At 40.7% G+C, this 19887-nt stretch overlaps 1 protein-coding gene across 8 annotated transcripts in view; it reads right to left on the reverse strand.

Moving 5' to 3' along the window:
- The window catches only part of plecb (plectin b), a 176897-nt gene that overhangs the window by 1157 nt on the left and 155853 nt on the right, over positions 1–19887 (reverse strand). For 7 of the 8 annotated variants that reach the window (XM_056258050.1, XM_056258041.1, XM_056258033.1 and 4 more), the window contains 8 exons: positions 19149–19324; positions 18585–18723; positions 16432–16788; positions 14746–14829; positions 14243–14347; positions 12825–12923; positions 7385–10738; positions 92–7162 (listed from right to left, as the gene is read on the reverse strand). In XM_056258050.1, the coding sequence (XP_056114025.1) occupies positions 1046–7162; positions 7385–10738; positions 12825–12923; positions 14243–14347; positions 14746–14829; positions 16432–16788; positions 18585–18723; positions 19149–19324 (10431 nt within the window). In that variant the 3' untranslated portion in view covers positions 92–1045. The remainder of the gene's footprint in view (positions 1–91; positions 7163–7384; positions 10739–12824; positions 12924–14242; positions 14348–14745; positions 14830–16431; positions 16789–18584; positions 18724–19148; positions 19325–19887) is intronic. The other variant, XM_056258071.1, reaches the window with a different exon arrangement.

A 19887-nucleotide genomic window follows, 5' to 3' on the forward strand; every position in this document is an offset into this window, starting at 1 on the left:
ACAGAACAGAGTAAGAAAGGCTTTGAGACAAATAAAATCAGCGTGGTCATTACGAGGCGGCTGCAATAAATGTAAATTTAGTTCAACTTACAATACATTTCATCCAGATCTGTCCAGATGTTATGAGTGAGGAATGGATCAGACACCTGAGACATCTGAAATCTTCATTGGATAACACATCAGTGGAGGACTGACATGAATCTGGGCCTTGAGGACTCATTAACTGTCAGTCAGGAGTAATGAGTTCTTTTGCAAAGGACTTTGGAGAGGGACTGGATCCAGTAAATGAAAAATAGGCTTTCATAACAGAAAGCTCCAGTTTTAGGGGACATAAATATTGCCTTTTGCACAAGTTGATTGCTCCTCCTTTAGTGTTTATGCATAGGTATAGTGTTTTGTTTTTACATTCCATGAAACAAGCTGCAACTTTTATTTGCTCTCATATATCTCTTTTAAATCTATACAAATATGTAAAAATAACCACACTCTTTGTTAATCTAATTTCTTTTTTGTAAAACTTGGTATATTTTCTGGTACATTATCCATAAACCGAAGTATTAAAAGAATTTTCTAAAATAATAAGTAGAAATAGACTCAATGTAAGCAATATTAAATACGGTCTAATCTGAGTTGGATTTTTTTTTAAATCTCCAAAATGCTGAAAGTATCTTGCAGTATGTTAACATCTCCTGAATTTAGATGCTGTATTTAAGTATAAAATAAGAAAATAAAAATACCGCTTTCAAAATACATAAGATATCTGTATAAACTGAAATAGACCTAAATGAAATAACTTGAACTATGAATAAAGCTAACCAGGTAATTAATAGTTCGTAAGCATCCAAACTACATAAAATGGAAACTTAACCATTGCCAGAAAAAAAAATGATACTGGTAGTTTTTGGAATGCATTTTCCTATTCCAAACACATGCAAAGCGGAAAAAAGTCATTCTTTTTTGTCTAATTAATTTCTGTGTATTATGTAACTGTAGTGTATAGAGTCAGCATTGATATGAAAGCTGCAGGACCACGTGGGGTCCAGCTTTAAAATCTGCGGTTGTAATTGGAGGAAGTATATGATGATGATGAGAAGTTCAAGCTGAATCCAGAGCCAGTAGCATCAATGCTGCCTCTTCTTGAACCTGACCTAGAGCCTGTTCTGGACCCAGTCCGAGATCCAGAGGCAGATGCAGCACCACTGACATTGTAGGGACTGTAGAGGCCTTTACTGGATGTTGATGAAGCTTCCAGAAGCCTAAGGCCAGATCCCTCTTCAACCATGCTTCTGTCCATGGCATCTTTGTAGGAGATCTTCAGTTTGGTTTTGGGACATGTAAGATATTTTGTGTAACCACTCACATCTCTGAGCTTTTGGGCTGTACGACCATCAATAGAACCTTTCCTGATTGCCTCCTCTAAGGAGATACGTGCCTCAGCCTCTGGCTCAATAAGGCCACCGGTAAGATACTGCACCTCCAGGAAACGCTGTCCTGCCTCATAATAAAGCCAGCCTTTCTTGAGAGCCTGAGCAGCAGACATTTTGACTTTAGTGCGAGGATCGTCAAATCCATGGAAAGCTTTCTGGGCTAAGTTGAGTCTGTCGACCATTATCTTATCTATAAGACCCTTCTCTGTCGCCTCAGCAACTGGGAATTTGTCTCCTGTAGATGGGTCTATTATGCCACCAGTACAAGCTTGTGCCTCCAACAGTCTCTGGCCAGTTATAGAATCCACTAAGTTCCTGCGCATGGCTTCAGTGACTGAAACTTTTTCTAGGCTATCTGTATCAAGTATTCCAGCCACAGGACCTGTCTCCTCAGATGGATCATTCCATACAGTTGCAGGAGTTTTGATGGTAGGTACGGGGCTCATTGGATAAGAGGAGGTGGATCCAAAGGAAGAGGAACGGGAACGAAAACCACTCATGTTTCCAGATAACATATCAGCAAATTCTGTGATAGAAAGGGTGCCGGAGCGGTACTGGTCGATTGCACTCTGGTCAATGAGGCCTCTTGCAATAGCGTCCTCAATGTCATACTGTCGACCTGATCTTCGGTCAATGAGTATAGACTTTTCAACCCCTTCTGATGATGTCATTGTGATTTCTTCCCATTCACACTCTTGCTCTGAAAGTTCAAGGTAAGTCTGATGGTCAATTAGCCCTTTGCGGTAGGCTTCATACACAGACATCTCTTTGCCTGAATCGGGATCCACAATGACAACTCTGCGTTTGCGAACGGAGGATTTGGTAGAAGACGGTTTCTCGCGTTTCTTTTCTTTAAGAAGCAAGAGCACAAGACCTGTGTCTGGGTCTACAATACATCTTTCCATCAGCTGCAGGTAGGTCAGATTCTCTTCTGTGTTCGGGTCAAAGAAGCCCTTGGTGTCATCCGTTGGGTCACTGAGGATCTCGTTCATTTCCTCATCGAAAAACCCTCGGTTGTAGGCAACTTCGACTGGCAAGCGGTGACTCTGCTCTGGGTCAATAATACCTCCAGTAGCAATCTGGGCTTCAAGAAGACGAATTCCATGGTCTCTCAAAATCAGGCCCTTTTTCATTGCCTGGAACAGTGAGATCATTTTGCCTGTATAAGGATCTCTATAGCCAGTCACAGCCCTCTCAGCAGACAGGAGCTTGTCTTTGAACTCTGGGCCGACAATTCCCATCTTAATTGATTCATTTACTGTTAACTTGAGGTTCTTGATAGGGTCAATGATATAACCTGTGGCTGCTTGTGCTTCCAGCAACTCAAAAGCAGTACCTGGCCTGATCATGTTCTTTTTCATGGCTTGGTAGATAGATAGACGGTCTTTAGTAGACTCCACATGCACGCCAGCAATACAGCTTGAGCCCTGAAGATATTTCCGCAATCTATTGCTCACCTCATCCACTGTTAGTAGCCCTTCATTAAGTTCGCTGACTGTTTGTTCATCAATGATTTTTGAGCGATATAACTCCTCTATTGTTATTTCTTTTCTGAGACCTTTGAAGAGCAGCCTTCTGTCTGCTAGAGACAACAGATATAGCCCATCTTTGTCAACCTTGCATCTTTTCAAAAGCTGAGCATATGAAAGCTTTTCATCAGTCAATGGATCAACGTATCCTTTAACCTCATCGGACAGCTTTTCATAAGTCTCTTTGTTAATATATCCACGTTGTGTGGCAATCTCTGTTGGCAGGTGGAAGTTATATTCTGGATCAATAATACCACCTGTTGCTGTTTGAGCTTCAAGTAGCCTTAGGGCATAGTCCTCGGACACAAGGTCCTTTTTCATTGCTTGGAAGAGGGAGACAACCTTTCCACTATATGGATCCTTATAACCAGTTACTGCTCTCTCTGCAGACAAGAGCTTATCATGAATTTCTGGGCCCACTACACCTTTGCGGACTGCTTCATCTACAGTGAGCATTTCATTCCTAACAGGATCAATGATGAATCCAGTGGCTGCTTGAGCCTCCAAGAGACCAATTGCAATGTCTGGCTTAATCATCTCTCTCTTCATTGCTTGATAAATGCTGATTTTGGCATTTGAATCAGTCACCACACCAGAAACGCTACCAGTTCCATACAAGTACTGCTTAACACTTTGCATCTCCATGACATCACGCATAGTCTTTTTCTCTTTCTTCAACAGGTTGTAGGTCTCAAGGTCAATGATGCGGGCATTGTAGAGATCTTCAATAGTAATTTGACGTCTTCTTGTGCTGCCTGTTTGGATGTTCCCCCCTTTAATTATTTCTCTCTGCTCCAGAATCTCAATTATAATGATTATCATCCGTTCCTTTGTTATGTTGCCAGAACGATATTCTTCCAGAAGCTGAGACCTTTGCTCCTCAGGTAGTAGATTTGAATTCATGACATCCCAGAGAGACATTGAGCCCTGACCTTCAATGGGTAGATCAACCTGGGTAGTGGTTAGATCACTCTGAGTTTGTTCTTCACTGTAAAGGTATGTCTTCTCCACAACTGTTGGGGCCTGTGGTTTGGAGAGCTTTAGTAGATTTAAACCTGTGTCAGGATCTGCCATACACTTGTCTTTTAACTGTTTGTATGATATGTTCTCATCAGATGCAGGGTCAGAGAAGTACTTGCTTTCAGCAATGCTGCTGGCCAGCTGTTGGGTAACATAGCCACGGTGAATAGCAATTTCAACAGGAATACGATGACTGTTTACTGGATCAATAACTCCACCTGCGGCCAACTGTGCCTCCAAGAGTGGCATGGCATGTTCTTTGAGGATAAGATCTTTCTCCATGGCTTGATACAGGGAGATTTTATTGCCAGTGAATGGGTCTTTATATCCAGTGACAGCTTTTTCAGCAGAGAGAAGTTTCTCATGAAGCTCCGGACCAACAAGGCCTGCTTTAACTGCATCATCCACAGTAAGACATTCATTTCTTGATGGATCCACAATGAATCCTGTAGCAGCTTGAGCTTCAAGCAAAGCGATACCTGTTTTTTGTCTGAGGAATTTCTTTCTCATTGCTTGGTAGATGCTGACTTTCTCTTTTGTAGGCTCAAGGTAAACTCCAGCAATGCTCTCAGAGCCTTGGAGATACTTGTTGACTGAAGTGTTTTTGCTGACCTCTTTTGGAGTCTTTTTACCTTGTTCCAGCAAATCATAGGTAGACTTGTCAATGATTTTGGAGTCAAATAATGACTTGGCAGGAACTGGTGCCCTTAGTCCCTTAAAGTAGCCCTCTTCTTGTTTCTTGGCATCTTTCTCAGTGACAATTACAATTAAAATCTTTGTAATTTTCTCAATTGTCATTTTCCCAGATCTGTATTGCCTTATTAAGTCAAGTCTTTGCTCCTCAGTGAGATAATCCGAGTTAATGAGCTCCCATATGGTAACTTTTCTCCCTTTTAAATGTCCACTCTGAACTTCAACAGTTGCCTGAGTCATTGAGTCTTTGGTCTGGTCATCAGTATATTTCAACTCCTCCTTGGCATTGATGGCTTGCTCAGACAAAGGAAGAAGCTGAAGGCCAGTCTTTTTGTCAGTGACACATCTTTTATAAAGCTGCAGATAAGTGACATATTCCTGAGTGTTTGGGTCAAAATATCCTTTAACGTCATCAGTTGGGCTGGTCAAAATCTTGTGGGTTGCATCATCAAAACTGCCCTTCATGCAGGCAATGTCATGCGGAATACGGTGACTTTGAACAGGATCAACGATGCCTCCAGTAGCCAGTTGTGCGTCAAGCAGCCGAAATCCCTGGTCCTTCATGATCAGATCTTTCTTCATAGCCTCAAACAGAGAAATTGTTTTTCCAGTGTAAGGATCTTTGAAGCCTGTGACAGCTCTCTCTGCAGACAGTAGTTTTTCATGAAGCTCTGGACCGACAACACCTGCTTTTACAGCCTCATCTACTGTAAGTTTTTGGTTTTTAATAGGATCTACGACATATCCTGTAGCAGCTTGTGCTTCCAAGAGATTAAGAGCAGGCCCAGGTCTCATCATGTCTCTTTTCATCGCATCATATAAGGACATTGTTTGTTTGGTTGAGTCAATAATTACTCCTGCAATGCAGTTAGTGCCTTTCAAAGCATTGCGCACATGCTCCATCTCAGACACATCTTTTACCAGCAGTTGTCCTTTCTGCAATTTGTTATAGAGGTCTTTGTCAATAACCTTGGATTCAAGAAGTTTTGTAGCAGGTACAGGTGCTCTCAGGCCTTCGAAGGCAAGCTCATTCTTTTTCTCTTTTTCCTCTGCCACAGTTAGAACAATTTTGATGATCTTTTCAACTGTAATTTTTCCAGTTTTGTATTGACGGATAAGATCTTTTTTCTGATCCTCGGTGAAGTACTCTGAGTTTATAATTTCCCAGATGGTCACAGTCTTTCCTTTAAACCTTCCAAATGGCACAGACACAGTTGTCTTGTCAAAGACATCCCTTGTTTCTTCATCTGTGAATATTCTGGCATTTAGAGCAGCCTCCTCAGAGATGGGCAAAAGAAGCAGTCCTGTTTCTGGATCAGTGACACACCTTACTATTAGCTGGTGGTAGGTCAGATTTTCTTGGGTGTTTGGATCATAGAATCCCTTGACATCATCTGTTGGATTTTGTAGAATTTTATTGGTGGCTGCATCGAACTGACCCTGCTTATAGGCCAGTTCAGTTGGCACACGATGACTGTTGACTGGATCAATAATGCCACCTGTTGCTATCTGAGCCTCAAGCAATCTGATGGCATGATCCTCCCCAATGAGACCCTTCTTCATAGCTTCAAAGAGGGAGATCTTTGCCTCTGTGTATGGATCCTTGTAACCAGTGACAGCTCTCTCTGCAGACAGCATCTTGTTATGAAGTTCAGGTCCAATTAGACCCTCTTTAACTGCCTCATTGACAGAGAGTTTCTTGTTTTTAATTGGGTCAATTATGTATCCAGAAGCGGCCTGTGCCTCCAGCAGGACTAGCCCTGTCCCAGGAGCAATCTTCTTCTCCTTGATGGCTTGATAGATGGGCATTTTTTTATTTGGATGAACAAGGAGGCCACCAATGCAGTTCTTGCCCTTAAGAACTGTTTTAAGTTTTTCTGTCTTGCTGAGTTCTTGGCTTGTGGTGTCACCACTCTGGAGCTTATCATAATCCATTTTGCTTAAAAGTCCTATGTCAAAAAGTCTACTTGCAGGTACTTTCTCACGGATGCCATCGAATGATAATGCAGAGAAACCATTTGGGCCGTCAGCTTCATCAGAAATACTTTGACCATTGAGGACTTTTTTGTATTCGGTCTGGATGTGAATGTCCTGGGTGAGTTTCTGAGCAACCTCAAGCTGCTGAAGTTTCTCGCGCAGTTGCTGGTTTTCCTCAGCAAGCATTCTTTCTTGTTCAAGCTTTTTCCTCTCAAGTTCTTGCATCTCTTTCTGCTTGTTGAGCATCTCTTTTTCAGCTGCTTTCTGTTTCATCAGAGCAGAATCCATAGTGGCCTTAAGTTTCATCTTTTCATCCTCCATTTGTTTTCTTTGACGTTCCTGTTCATCTTTCAGGGCTTGTGACTTTTTGACCTCTTCTTCAAATTGGCTCTCTAACCTCTTCTTTTCATCCTCAATTTGTTTTTCCTTCTTCAAAAGCATCTCCTTTTCTGACATAAATGTCTGCTGAAGAATAGTTTTCTCCTGTTTAATTTGTTCTTGCTGAGCATTCGCCATCTGTAAAAGAAGAAACAATGAACAACGTTAAAACAATGCTGAAAAACATTTCGGACAAATAATTTTCAATGATGTAAATGTCAATTTTAAGATTAATGAGAAAGCATTATGGATTATAATTAAATAAAGGAACATATTTGTAAAAAAAAAAGCAATGTTAGTTTTTAGAAAGAGGGTTAACAATGACATAAGCTGCAATTTATGCCATCTTTAACACAATACCTCTTTGGACTTTTTCTGTAACTCTTCAGCCTCTTTTTTCAATTTTGCCTTCTCATTCTCAAGATCAGCAATGGCTTTGCGCAAGTCATCTGCTTCTTTGTTACTGCTCAATCTCTGTATTTCCAATTTTTCAACAACAGTCAATTTCTCTTTGGTGGAAAGCTCGGTCTCATGAAGTCGGGCACTAATCTCATCTGCCTGCATCTTGAATTTCTTGGCTTCCTTCTCAGCTCTAGTCTGTGCATCACTGAGCTGTGAAACTTGAAGTCTAAGTTTCTCTGCCTCAGCTGTAATCTCCAACTGTCTCCTGCGTTCAGCCTCCAATGATTTTTGGAAGCCCTCAGTTTCCTCCTCAAGCCGTTGCTGCATCATTTGTTTGTCTTCAAGCAGCTTTTGGGCTTGCTCTTGAGCAAGGTCTTTCTGTCTCTGTAGCATTTCTGCCTCAGCTCTAAGTTTAGACGCCTCCTGAATGGCTTGCATCTTTTCCTTAAGCATTTTTTCAGCAAGTGCTCTTTGCTCTGCAAGGTCAGTCTCTGCAATATGTCTCATGCGAGCAGCCTCCTGGGACTCAATGCTGAGCCTGGCAGCCTCCTCAGCAAGTTTTTTCATGTTCTCAGCCTCCTCAGCCAAGAATGTTTGAGTATTATCTTTGTCCTTCTGGATGAGACGCTGATTCTCCTCTTCAATTCTGAGCTTAAGTTTGATTAGCTCTTCCATTTGAATCTTGACTTTGAACAGTTCCTCCTCTACCTGGGCTTTCTGTTTAACAGCGTCACCAACCTCGTCCTTCAGGCGATGAAGCTCATCATCCAGGAGAGTCTTTTGTTTGTCTGTCTCATCCAACCGCAGTTTCACTTTAGTGAGCTCTTGCTCAACCTGAGATTTCTGCTTAAGTGTCTGCTCTGCATGTTTCTTGTGCCTAGCCATCTCTTCATCAGCTAGCTGTTTTTGTTTCAGCGCTGCTGTCTCAGCCTGGGCTCGCTTTTCTGCCTCTAGCTCTGCCTCTTTTCTGAGCCTCTCAGCCTCTTCTTGGGCTTTGGCCTGATTGTTTGCCTCAACCTCGGCAGCCTGACGCTGACGCTCTGCATCTTCAGCTTGATGGCGGAGGAGGGCAGCCTCTTTCTCTGCCTTTTGTTTGGCCTTTTCTGCTTCTTGGGCAAGCTTTTTAGCTTTCTCAAACTCCTCCTTGAGCCTTTTATGTACCATGCTGTCCTCTTTCTGTTGAACAAGAACGCTTTGAACTTGCTGTTCAGCTGTAATTGCTTTCTCAGCAGCCTCGTTGGCAGCATGTATTTGCCTCTCAGCTTCTTTATCAGCATCTTCCCTCTGCTTTCTGGCCTCATCTGCTTTCTTTTTGAGACGCTCCACTTCTTCTTGGGCAACTTGGCGCTGTCGACCTGCCTCCTGTTCTGCGGCAGTAATCTTTTTCAGTTTTTCTTCAGCCTCCCTTCTTCTGTTTTCTTCTTCAAGGGCAAGCTTACGTAGCTTCTCGGCTTCCTCCTCAGCTCGTAGTTTGCTTTGGTGTGTTTCCTCAGCAATATTCTTCAGCTTATTCAGTTCAAGCTCCAAATCAAGCTTGCCAGATGAAGCCTTCTCAAAATTAAGTTTCAAGATACGTATCTCCTCTTCAACTATTCTTTTCTGTTTAAGAGTGTCATCCACAATTGATTTTTGTCTTTCTAATTCCATTTCAGAGGATTTCTTGAGCTGGTCGATCTTCTGCTCAATGTCTTGCTTGTGCTGGCTTGCCTGATCTTCAAGAGCCTTTCTCTGGTAAGCCTCAACCTCAGCATTCCTTCTCAAGCGTTCATTTTCAGCCTCCTTTTCTTTAAGAGCTATCTCTGCTTCAGTCTTCAAGCGAGTGGCCTCATTAATGGCAGTGAGTTTTTCTTTGAGAATTCTCTCTGCTTCTGCTCTCTGCCTTGCAGCTTCCTCCTCAGCCACTTGCCTCTGCCTCTTTGCCTCTTCAGCAATGGCACGGAGCTTGGCTGCTTCATCTGCAAGATCCCTCAGTTTAGCAGCTTCAGCTTCCAAGAGTTGTTTACTCTTTTCAGTGGTAGACATGCTATCCTTTTCAGCCTTAGATTTCAGCAGCAAAAGAATGTCCATTTCACTTCGAACTTTGGAAAGCTCATCTTCAAGCTGCTTCCGCTGCTGCTCTGCAGCACTGACCTCATTCTTAAGACGGTACAGTTCATCATCAAGCAGAGATCTCTGTTGCTCGGCATGATCAAAATCAGCTTTCAAGCGGATCAGCTCATGCTCTGCTGAAAGCTTCTGTTGTGCTGTGCTCTCTGCCATCTTCCTCTGCCGCTCAAGTTCTTGCTCAGCCATGTCTTTCTGTTTCAGGGCAGACTCTTCAGCTTTGGCCCGTTTTTTGGCCTCGCGCTCAGCATCATCTTTCTGTTTTTCGGCCTCTTCCTGTGCAAGACTCTTTTTGTGGGCCTCTTCCTCTGCCTGGAGCCTTAGACGAAGGGCTTCATTGGCTTTTTGCCTCCATTTTTCAAGCTCGCACTCAGCCTCTTCCCTTCCCTTGTCTGCCTCTTCCTGTTGCTTTTTGAGGCGTTCTGCCTCCTCCTGCAGTTGAATGACAGTTCCGTGCTTTTCTCGGAGTGACTCCTCGAGTTTGGATGTCTTCTCGACAAAGGACATGCGCTTACTCTGCAGCTCAGCAGTGGCACTTTTCTGAGCTACCTCTTGAGCGACCTTGATTTGTCGTTCTTTCTCAATCTCAGCCTGCTTCATGTGTCTCTCTGCCTCCTCAGCCTGCATCTTGAACTTCTCAAGGTCATCCAGGGCTTTCTGCTTCTGCCTGGCAGCCTCTTTCTCTGCTTCAGACTTAAGCTTCAACTCTTCCTCCGCCATCCGCTTCTTCTGGGTCTCCTCATTAACTTGCTTACGAAGTTTCTCAGCCTCCTCCTGAGCAACTTTGCGAAGTCTCTCCGCCTCTGCAGCCTTGTCTCTAAGCTGCCTCACCTCGTCCTCTGCAGTGGACTTCTGCTTTACTGTAGTTTCCAACTGAAGTCTTATGATGTGGATCTCTTGCTCTATTTTGGACCGGCTTTGCAGAGCCTCCTCCACTTGTTGACTTTTTGATTTGATCTGTTGTTCGGAGAGGTTTTTGAGCTCATGCAGCTCCAGCTGGATGTTCTGCTTTTGCCTTTCAGCATCCACAGCAACAATCTCTCGTTTGCTAACCTCCTCTTGCATCATGAGCTTGAGCTCCTGTGCCTCTTTCTCCGCTTTGGCAATGGCCTTGGCATGAGCTTCAGCTAGCTGCTTCTGTTTCTCTAACTCTGCCTGCATCTCAGCCATTTTTTTCCTCTCTTCTGCTTTAAGTTTCTCAGCAGCTTTCTGTATTAGTGGAAGTAAATGGTAAAGAAAATTATGATCAGGATCAAGCATGGCAGGGTGTTAAAAGATTTAGTTTACCAAAAAAATGAAAATGCTGTCATCATTTATTAGCTCTGTCATTCCAAACCTGTGTGACTTTCTATTATATTATTATTACATTATTACTTTCCTCCGTGGAACACAAAAGGTGATTTTTTTTGAGAATATCTTTTCAAGCCACTCTTTTCAACATAATGAAAACTAGAGAAGTCAAGCTCCAAAATGACGAAAAAGCACCATGAAAGTATCATAAAAGTGGCCCATGTGACTTGCATTATATTCTAAGTCTTCTGAAGCTATTACATACGTACATCTTCAGAAAACTCGGAAAACAGCACAGAAGTTGTATGGACGACTGTCATCGTGCTTCGTCACTTTTGAAGTTTGAAAGCTTCAAATACCATTCTTTGAAATTGCATGGCTAAAAAAAAAAAAACTATCATTATCGAAAAGCCTCCTTTTTGTCCCATGGAAGCAAGAAAGACGTGGTTTGCAATAACATGAGGGTGAGCAAATGATGACAGAATTTTTCATTATTTCAGTGAACTAATTCTTTTAGTGTTAAGGTTTTTGTTTAGCTCAAAGGAAAACAGGTTTAGATGCAAACATGACAAATGGGGTTAAAAAAAAAGAAGTCAATTATGATATAATTAATGTATGGAGACACAAGACATTGCTTTAAAACACTACACTCTCATGACATGCTATGGTAGCACTCTGAAAACTATTTACTGCATTCCAGTTAAACAAAGTGATTCCAGAAAAAACTGTCTAATAGTATGCAATCAATATGCTGTTGTTATAAACTAGATGACTGGATGAAAACTGAGCACACAATTAATACAGCTTTAAGAGTGTTAACAAAAAATGTTCTAAAGATATATCATCATTAAGGTATCTTGATTTGGTGGCCAGACCAAATGGTGAGATGAACAGAACAACTAAATACCAATAGTGCAAGCAAGTACTCCACCGTTAGCAATGGAAAGTAAGTTGTAGATGTTAAAAGCAATGATTCAGGCAGACAAGCAGGTTCAGATCCACAGATAAAGAGCAGAGGTTAGTAATAAAAGAAAAACATTTTAAATTACTTTGAAAAATAAAAAAAGGGCAGTAGGAATCTGATTCTCGAATAAATTTACTTACACTGACTCTAAGAGGATAGCAATAGCTAAGAGAATATACAGTAGTCAACATTTGAAGTGGATCAAAAAAGTTCATCAAAGTTGTCCTAAGGCAAGACCGGGTATTGTTCAAAATTCATAACTTTGATGAAAGGTTTTGATCCACTTCAAATGTTGACTACTGTAGCTATGAGAATCAGAAAACTACAATGAACAAAAGTACAATAACATTTACAGAGAAAGGCTAAATCATATAAGCTTGATGGGAGGAAATTCAGAATATTCATGAAGAGGGATATTGGAATATGGGTATGAAATTACTAGAGCGTAGTGAAAAGTTTTACCTCTTTAGAGCCCAAAAAAGTTCAAGCAATCATCAAGACAAAGCACTGGCAAGCAGTTAGGAAAAGCAAAGAAACCAAAGGTTAGGGTTTGAAAGACATACAGTAGTGAGAGAAGAGAAAAGCATATAGGAAAAGTCAGCCTCATACAACTTGCTTTCCCTAGTGTGTATCAGACACTGTCTGACGTTCAAATATAACATATTCTGCTCTGTTCAAATATGTAAAAATACCTAAACAGCTGCTGGTAATTGTTGGAGCTTTATATAAATTTTTTTTTTTTTAAAGTATCTGCAAATTAATCAAGCTTTTCTAACTTTTTGTAAGAGAAATGTGTATAGACAATGTCCTTGACAGGTAATGTGATTCTTAATGCTTGTTTTTTTTAGCAAGACTTATTCTACCTGTAACTTACTTCTGTTTGTCACATACAGCTTTTGTTTCCAAAATGACAGAATAAATGTCGAGTCACCCATACATTAAGTATATCTAGATGATTTTTTAATGAGTGGTTGGTTGAGTTGGTTAATATTAGTGTGTTGAGTTAGTCTGGTGTGAATAGGGTCCCTTGGTGTCACGCACCTCCTCGTCCTCCAAGCGCCGCTGCGAGTCTGTGATGAACTTGATGTACTGACTGGTCAGCGTCATCAGTTCACTATAGCGAGTTCTCAGAGTTACATACTATGATGAAAAAGATAAAGCATTTTGATCATTCAGATGATAACATAATTGCGCATTTAAAATGATAAAACACCATAGGAATCTATGCAAACATAGTAATCAGATAATACAAATGTATGAATTAGAATAGAGATGGACCGATTGATCGGCTGGTGACCGGAATCGGCCGATTTTCACGTGATCGGCCATGATCGGCGACCGGCCGGTCAGTCTGACATAATCCGATTTATGCCGGTCAAATGCACTCTGGCGCCGCATGATTAACATCGGCAACATCAGCATCACACGTGCACACGGAACACACATGTAGGAAACCTCGTGAATTACGACCGTTTCACACCGCAAGCGTGAGCAGCGGGGTTTTTTTTTTTTTCGGCGTGCATGTTAATCAATGAGTGCATTCACACCGGGAGCCGGAGCAGCGCGTGAGCGTCGAGCAGGAGCGTCGCGTGAGCAACAGTGAAGCGCGGGTTTCAGCGCCGAGTCTATTCTGCTCGCGCTCAATTAAAGTGAAAGCATACTTTTGATGGACAAAATAAATATGATTTCACTCCAAAAGTGCCCAAAATGCACAGAATTTGCACATCTGGTGTGTTTTAACAAGAACTGAAGTAGCCAGGCTATGTCAGAAAAGAAAATTAAGACTAAAAAATATTTATAGAAAATAACTTTTTTATTCCCAATCGTTTCCCTGCACATGCTCCACTTGTCCTGTTTAGCCTGGCTGGACATGTGTCAGAGAGAAAAACTGTTTGAGAAATATAACTTGCCATTGATGTACAAGTGATTGCAATAGGCCTGTCTGTGTGTGTGTGTGTGTGTGTGTGTGTGTGTGTGTGTGTGTGTGTGTGTGTGTGTGTGTGTTGAGAAATATATACTGCAAGGGTAGGCTATATTTATTTTATTTTTATTTGTTATTTATATATTATTTTATTGCCATTACCTGTTTTCATACAAAAGTTTAGTTTGCTAAATATATCAAATTGTTTTAGTTGGATATTGGATTTGAAAAGGAAATGGTTCTTCCATAACACTGCACTTTATATGTGTGTGAATTTCCCACACCAGGAGTAATTTATATAGTCCTATTTTATAGCGATTATCTGTTAAAAAAAATTTCTATGCAAAATGTTATATTAAAGAGAAGATAGAAAGTAAATATTTGTGTGTGCTGTAAAGTGGTTTAAAAAAAGGAAATCGGAATCGGCTAAAATCGGTATCGGCAGGTCAAACTCAAGAAAAATCGGAAATCGGAATCGGCCTAGAAAATTGTAATCGGTGCATCTCTAGAATGAACTGATCTATGAGCGTTTTCCAACCTCTTGAATTATGTTATCAGAGGCTGACTCCATCTTGGTTTTCTTCAAAGGAGAAGTCAGAGGTTCTACCTGAGCTTTGTAGGCAACCAATTGTAGTTCATAATCCTGAAAAAAAAAAGATTGTAGCATTCCAACAACAAAAACAAAAATCTATCATTTTCAGCATCATTACCCTTCAGTGTCACATGATCCTTCAGAAATCATTCTAATATGCTGATTTGCATAACATTTCCTTTTGTGTGTTGAAAACAGTTGCTGCTTCATATTTTTGTGGAAACAGTGATACAGTATAATGGAATGATTTCTGAAGGATGCTGATGAGGAGTAATGATGCTGTAATTTCAGCTTTGATCACAAGAATAAATTACATTTTAAAATATATTCAAATAGAAAACTGTAATGATATTTCACAATCGTTTTTCCTGCATTCAAAGAAATGCAGCCTTTGTAAGCACAAGATACGTCTTCTTGTACATACACATGTCTCTATAATTCTCTCTTACCTTGATTGTATCAATGTAAGCTTTGGCATATTTCTGACACTCATCAACTTTCTCTTTGTTTTTCTCAATCTCTTCAAGCAGTTTCTGTGAGGGGAAAAAGTCAGCATATTATACTTCTACCTTTTAAATAGGCTAACAAAATAGCTATTAGAGAAATGTATTTGTTGCAATGTGTATCGGAGAACTAATGCACAGAAATTAATATTCCGGCAGCTTCTCTTCTGAGATTTTTTCACAAATTATTGAACTTGTTCCATTTTTCACACTACTGAAATTGTGTTCAAATTTCAAGATGCCACACTGTACATGTGTAAACACTGCGTCATTTGCATATTTATGAGGTAAATGCAAAAGAGCATGTGACCTATTTCAATACCTGCTTGTCCATCTGAGGAAATGTTGACACTTAGGCTAACTCTGAAACATACTACAGAAATATACCTCAATAAATGCATTTGATGTCACTGGCCATTGCTATTTTTAGTTTCACTTAGACATTGAAACTAAACATAGCAGATGTTTATGATGTGACTGCAACTGTACAAAGCAAATCGATATCTAATGAAGTAAGGTGAGGCTGGTAATGATTTTTTTTTTTTTAAAGACACAGTACTGTATGTAAATTTCGCAGACAGAGGTCACTTATTCAAAACTATAGTGAAGCGAATGCTAATGAGAGACACTGGTCTGGAGTCTCATGGAGGAGCTTCGGAAGGATATAAGAAAGAGTGACTACAGTGAAGAACGAGAGAGGACCTGGGACAATTTAAAGTTACATTGAACGTCCGCCTCCTTTTCCCCTGAACTTTAACTTTGTTACACTTACGTTTTATCACTTAAATAATCATATAATACTAAAAATACATTTGAGTGTGTTGAAAGTTATGTTATAACGTTACTCTGCGCGTTCGCTCAGCGGATGCTATGAGACACTTGCTGCACACTGCAGTGAACTAGATCGATATTAGAATATCAATAATTAATAAATACTGGATGACTTGTGTAGCTAAATGGCATGCAATTCAATGTAAACCATTGTATGGTGGAGAAAATGCCGCATTACTGTAACTACAAATAAAGCTCTTTCTGATTATGATATGTAAGTTACAAAATAGTGTTGTCTGATTTAGTTTTTGGGTACAAACATGTTACTCGCGGTAAATAGAGAAAACAAGAGGTTCAAACAATAAGACTTACAGTGTTGAGCTATATAGCAATGATCAGTTTTCTGTCGATAAATGCATCTAAAACAGTCGCTTACCTGTCTAATAAAACACATAATATATTAAAGTGTCTTTGAGGTTTCCACGGTTTCTACGGAAGTAAGACCAGAAATCGAGGGTAACGTGGATATGACGTCATTGACAGGCGGTGCAATGACACGGGACGTTACGCTGATTAAAATAGCGGATTTCTCTGGATTTAAACATTTGAACATTTGGGATAATGCAAGTACACAAGTCAGCAAAATATATACCGCTGTTCTAGTGGTTTTTGGATATTTTAATCCCAAAATCGTACATATTGTGCCTTTTTTTAATACTGTATACCACAAACTGTGATAACCCACTATAAAACTCAAACGAGTGTGAAGCATTGCTTAACCCAGTGTTAAATCTGGCTGTTACTCGAGGTTTAAAGAGCAGCTTGAAAGGCCCTTTACAGAAAGCTTGTGTCATTCAGTACCTTCTCCTGTGCCAGTTGCTCTTTTAGTGTCTTGCTGTCAGTAATCGGCACGGCCTGGATCTTCTCCTGCCGCTGTTTGGCGTCTGCGATCCAGCGGATGAGCCAGTCGTAGCTCTCCCTGTAGTAGCCCTGCTGCCGGCCGAGCTGTTCCAGCTCGCGATGCCGCAGGTCGATCTGGGCGAAGACGGCGCGCCAGCGGTCCTGAAGGCTGCCCAGGAGCTGTCTGTAGTGGTCCAGCTCAGCGTCCCGTTCGGTGTGAATCCGAGACATGTTCTGGCTGACCGATGTGGCCTTGGCCAGCTCACCCTCCATATCATCAAACACGGGCCGCTGGGTTTCTGCCTCCACACGCATTTTCTGAACATACAAGAACAAGTTGACTTAATCCCAAAATAAAATTAACGTAACTACATTGTACATACAGTATATAAGCTTTTTCATGAAAATAACCAATTAAATCCCAACATTTGGTAAAAAGTCTTGACTCAAACTAGCCTGGTTAAAACCAGACCATTCTCAGTTGTAACTGAGTTATGGTCTGGCAAAGCGTCATAGACAAATCATTTCCAGAGGGGCGTCACCAACGGACGTCGCGGATAGACCTAAACCCAATCAGAGCGATGAAGGAGATGACGTATGCAGAGCGGTGGAGAAACATCTCCGAGTGTTGTTCTTTGCTCGGTTTTTAACAAAAAGGAAAAGTTCAAATCGCGTAAAACAGACGCGATAGCTGATTGGAACGAGTGATGTTCGACGGCGGCATCCATCTTTGTAATGTAGGCTACAAAATCTGCTTCAAAATCCCAGCGTTGTCGTCATCGTGTAAAGCCCGCCCCAACGTTTCTGATTGGTGCCTTGATTTCGACGGATTGGAAATGGGCTTGAATGAGCTCTTTGCCAGACTAACTTTCAGAGCAAATCTAAATTTTCCAGAAGTTGTCTGGGTTTTCCCAGGCTAGACTCAAACAATAATCCACCCAAAAATGAAAATGCTGTCATATTGAATCACCATCTTGTCTTTCCAATCCTGTATTTTGAAGAATGTTGGTAACCAAACAGTTTCGGTTCCCATTGACTTTCGATGTATTTCTTGGTCTAAATAATGGAAGTCACTAAGAAATATTTGGGTACCAACAATTTTTACTTTCCAAGATCATACAGGTTTGTAACGACATGAGGCTGGGTAAATGATAAGGGAATTTTCATTTTTGGGTGTATAACTCTTTTTTTCCCTCGTTAAAATATGTTCTTGTTTCCAGTTTAATTTGCAGAGTCATCTCTAAGTAAGTCATTTGAAAGTTGATTTTCCCCAAAAAGTGCAACACTGTGGCTCTTCAAATCATAATCTGTTGGTTTGAGAATCAGTCCAACACATGATCACATCTGTTTGCCCAAACAATGGCAGATTGGGAAACCTGTTTGAACACAGGCATTATTTTTGCTATTCAGTTAGGTGCCAAAGAAATGCCACATTTCACCATTATGGTCCACTAAACTAAATCCTGATCCTATTTTACACAATTAAACTTTTTTCTATTCATATATCTAGATCAGCAGTTCTAAACCAAGGGTTCGGGGCCCGCTCGGTAGCCTCAGCAAACTTCCAAAGGGACTTAATGACTTACTAGATTTAAAATAAGAAAACAAAATCGATATACTTCTATAATATTTTTAATTCACCCCCTCAACAACTGTAAAATCGGGATATATAAAGAATTCATTTTTCACACTAATCTTAAAGTGTGATTTCTAAAGCTAAGAAATGTAAATAAATACAATATTTAAATTCCACGATGAATAAACATTCTGTAGTTATTCCAAGCTCTAAAATATTTGGGTAGAAAATAGTAAAAACTTATTCTTACTTATCCAGTAAATCACAAACAACTGGAAACATCATGCAAATTGATTGATTAAAAAAAAGAGGGATCCTTGAAGAACATTAAAACTTTTGGAATCCTGAAATTGAATCAATGGAAACTAGGATTGTCAGTCCTCTGAGTTTAGTAGTTGACAGGAGTCTTGCAGTCAAAAAGGTAGAGCGCCGCTCATCTGCATCACTGTATATACTAAATAAATAGTACAAGATTCACCTAGTGTCATATAAAACAAAGGGTCAATCATTGAACACTAAATATCCCATCCCATGTTACCTTGAGCTCGGAACAGTAGTTCTCCACCTCCTGGACGTTAGTAGGAACCGTGTGAACCTCGCGCAGGCGATTCTCATATATCTTCACGACATTTTCTGCCCCTTGTGTGTTCCGGATCACAACTTCTATCGTCTTAAGTCTACAAAGGAAAGAGATGCATTGATCTAATCTTATGCCTAATTAAATAAGTACATAATAATACACTACCGGTCAAAAGATTAAAATAATAATTACTCTCTTCTGCTCTCCAAGGCTGCATTTTATTTGATTGATTTGAATATACTGTAATATATATTTTGAAAATTTTCAGCATAATTACTACAGTCTTCAGTGTCACATGATCCTTCAGAAATCATTCTAATATCTTCTTAGTATCATCAATGTTGAAAACAGGTTTTGCATAAGAGACTTCTTTCGAAAAATCGTAATTCTTTCAAATATTTGACAGGTAGTGTACACACTAGTTAATTGGAGACAAAACATGAATGAAAAGCAGTATCCTTCAGACTAGTATTCTGAACAATGGATATGTTGTGCAACGACGTATGTGAGAGTGGTCCTTACTTCTGCAGGTACACTGAGGACAGGTTGTAGGTTTGGTCCATCTTCTGCAGGGTGATGTCCAGCTCTGAGCGCAGGACGGGGGAGCTGGACTGCTCCGGGGACGCCAGGACCTCCTCGGCTTTCTGGGACACTTTATCCAGGTTTGTCTTAATGCCTTCCAACTCCACATGCACTTTCTGTTTGAGCCAGAAACAGAAACTCTCAGAAGATCTGAACCACTTTGTTAAATATGACAAAGAACATGGTCCAAGTCATATTTCACACCAATATCAAGTGCATTTACATTTTTATTTTATTTTTTTATTTTAAAGGTGCTCTATGTAACTTTTCTACTAAAATGAATCCTTTTTTTATTGCCTGTGTGTGAAGGGGTTGTAAATCACACATTAAAATGATCCACTTGTCGAGTTTTGCTATTACCTCTGAAGGCCAGTATTCCTATTTCTATGTGAAGTCTCCGGGTCGGATTTACCGCGAAATCCAACGGATGTGACGTGCATGCGCGCTCCCGAGCCTCTCTCCTTATATACAGTCTATTGTAGACGGTCAGGGAGTTACGTCCGGTTAAAGGCGCACGTTTTTCGGCTTATATCTCAGTCAATCTTTGATCAATATTCCCAAGACTCTAATCGTTCGTAGTGCTGGACGGGGCCTTTCGAACGAGCCCACCCCCGAGGTCCAACTCGCCCGGCTCCCCGAGTTATAGCCGTTCGAAATCGGGGGGTCCCAGCGAACGGCG

This window comes from Rhinichthys klamathensis, unplaced genomic scaffold, assembly GCF_029890125.1.
Source record: "Rhinichthys klamathensis goyatoka isolate OS25496 unplaced genomic scaffold, OSU_Roscu_1.1 h1tg000006l_1, whole genome shotgun sequence".
Lineage (NCBI taxonomy): Eukaryota > Metazoa > Chordata > Actinopteri > Cypriniformes > Leuciscidae > Rhinichthys > Rhinichthys klamathensis.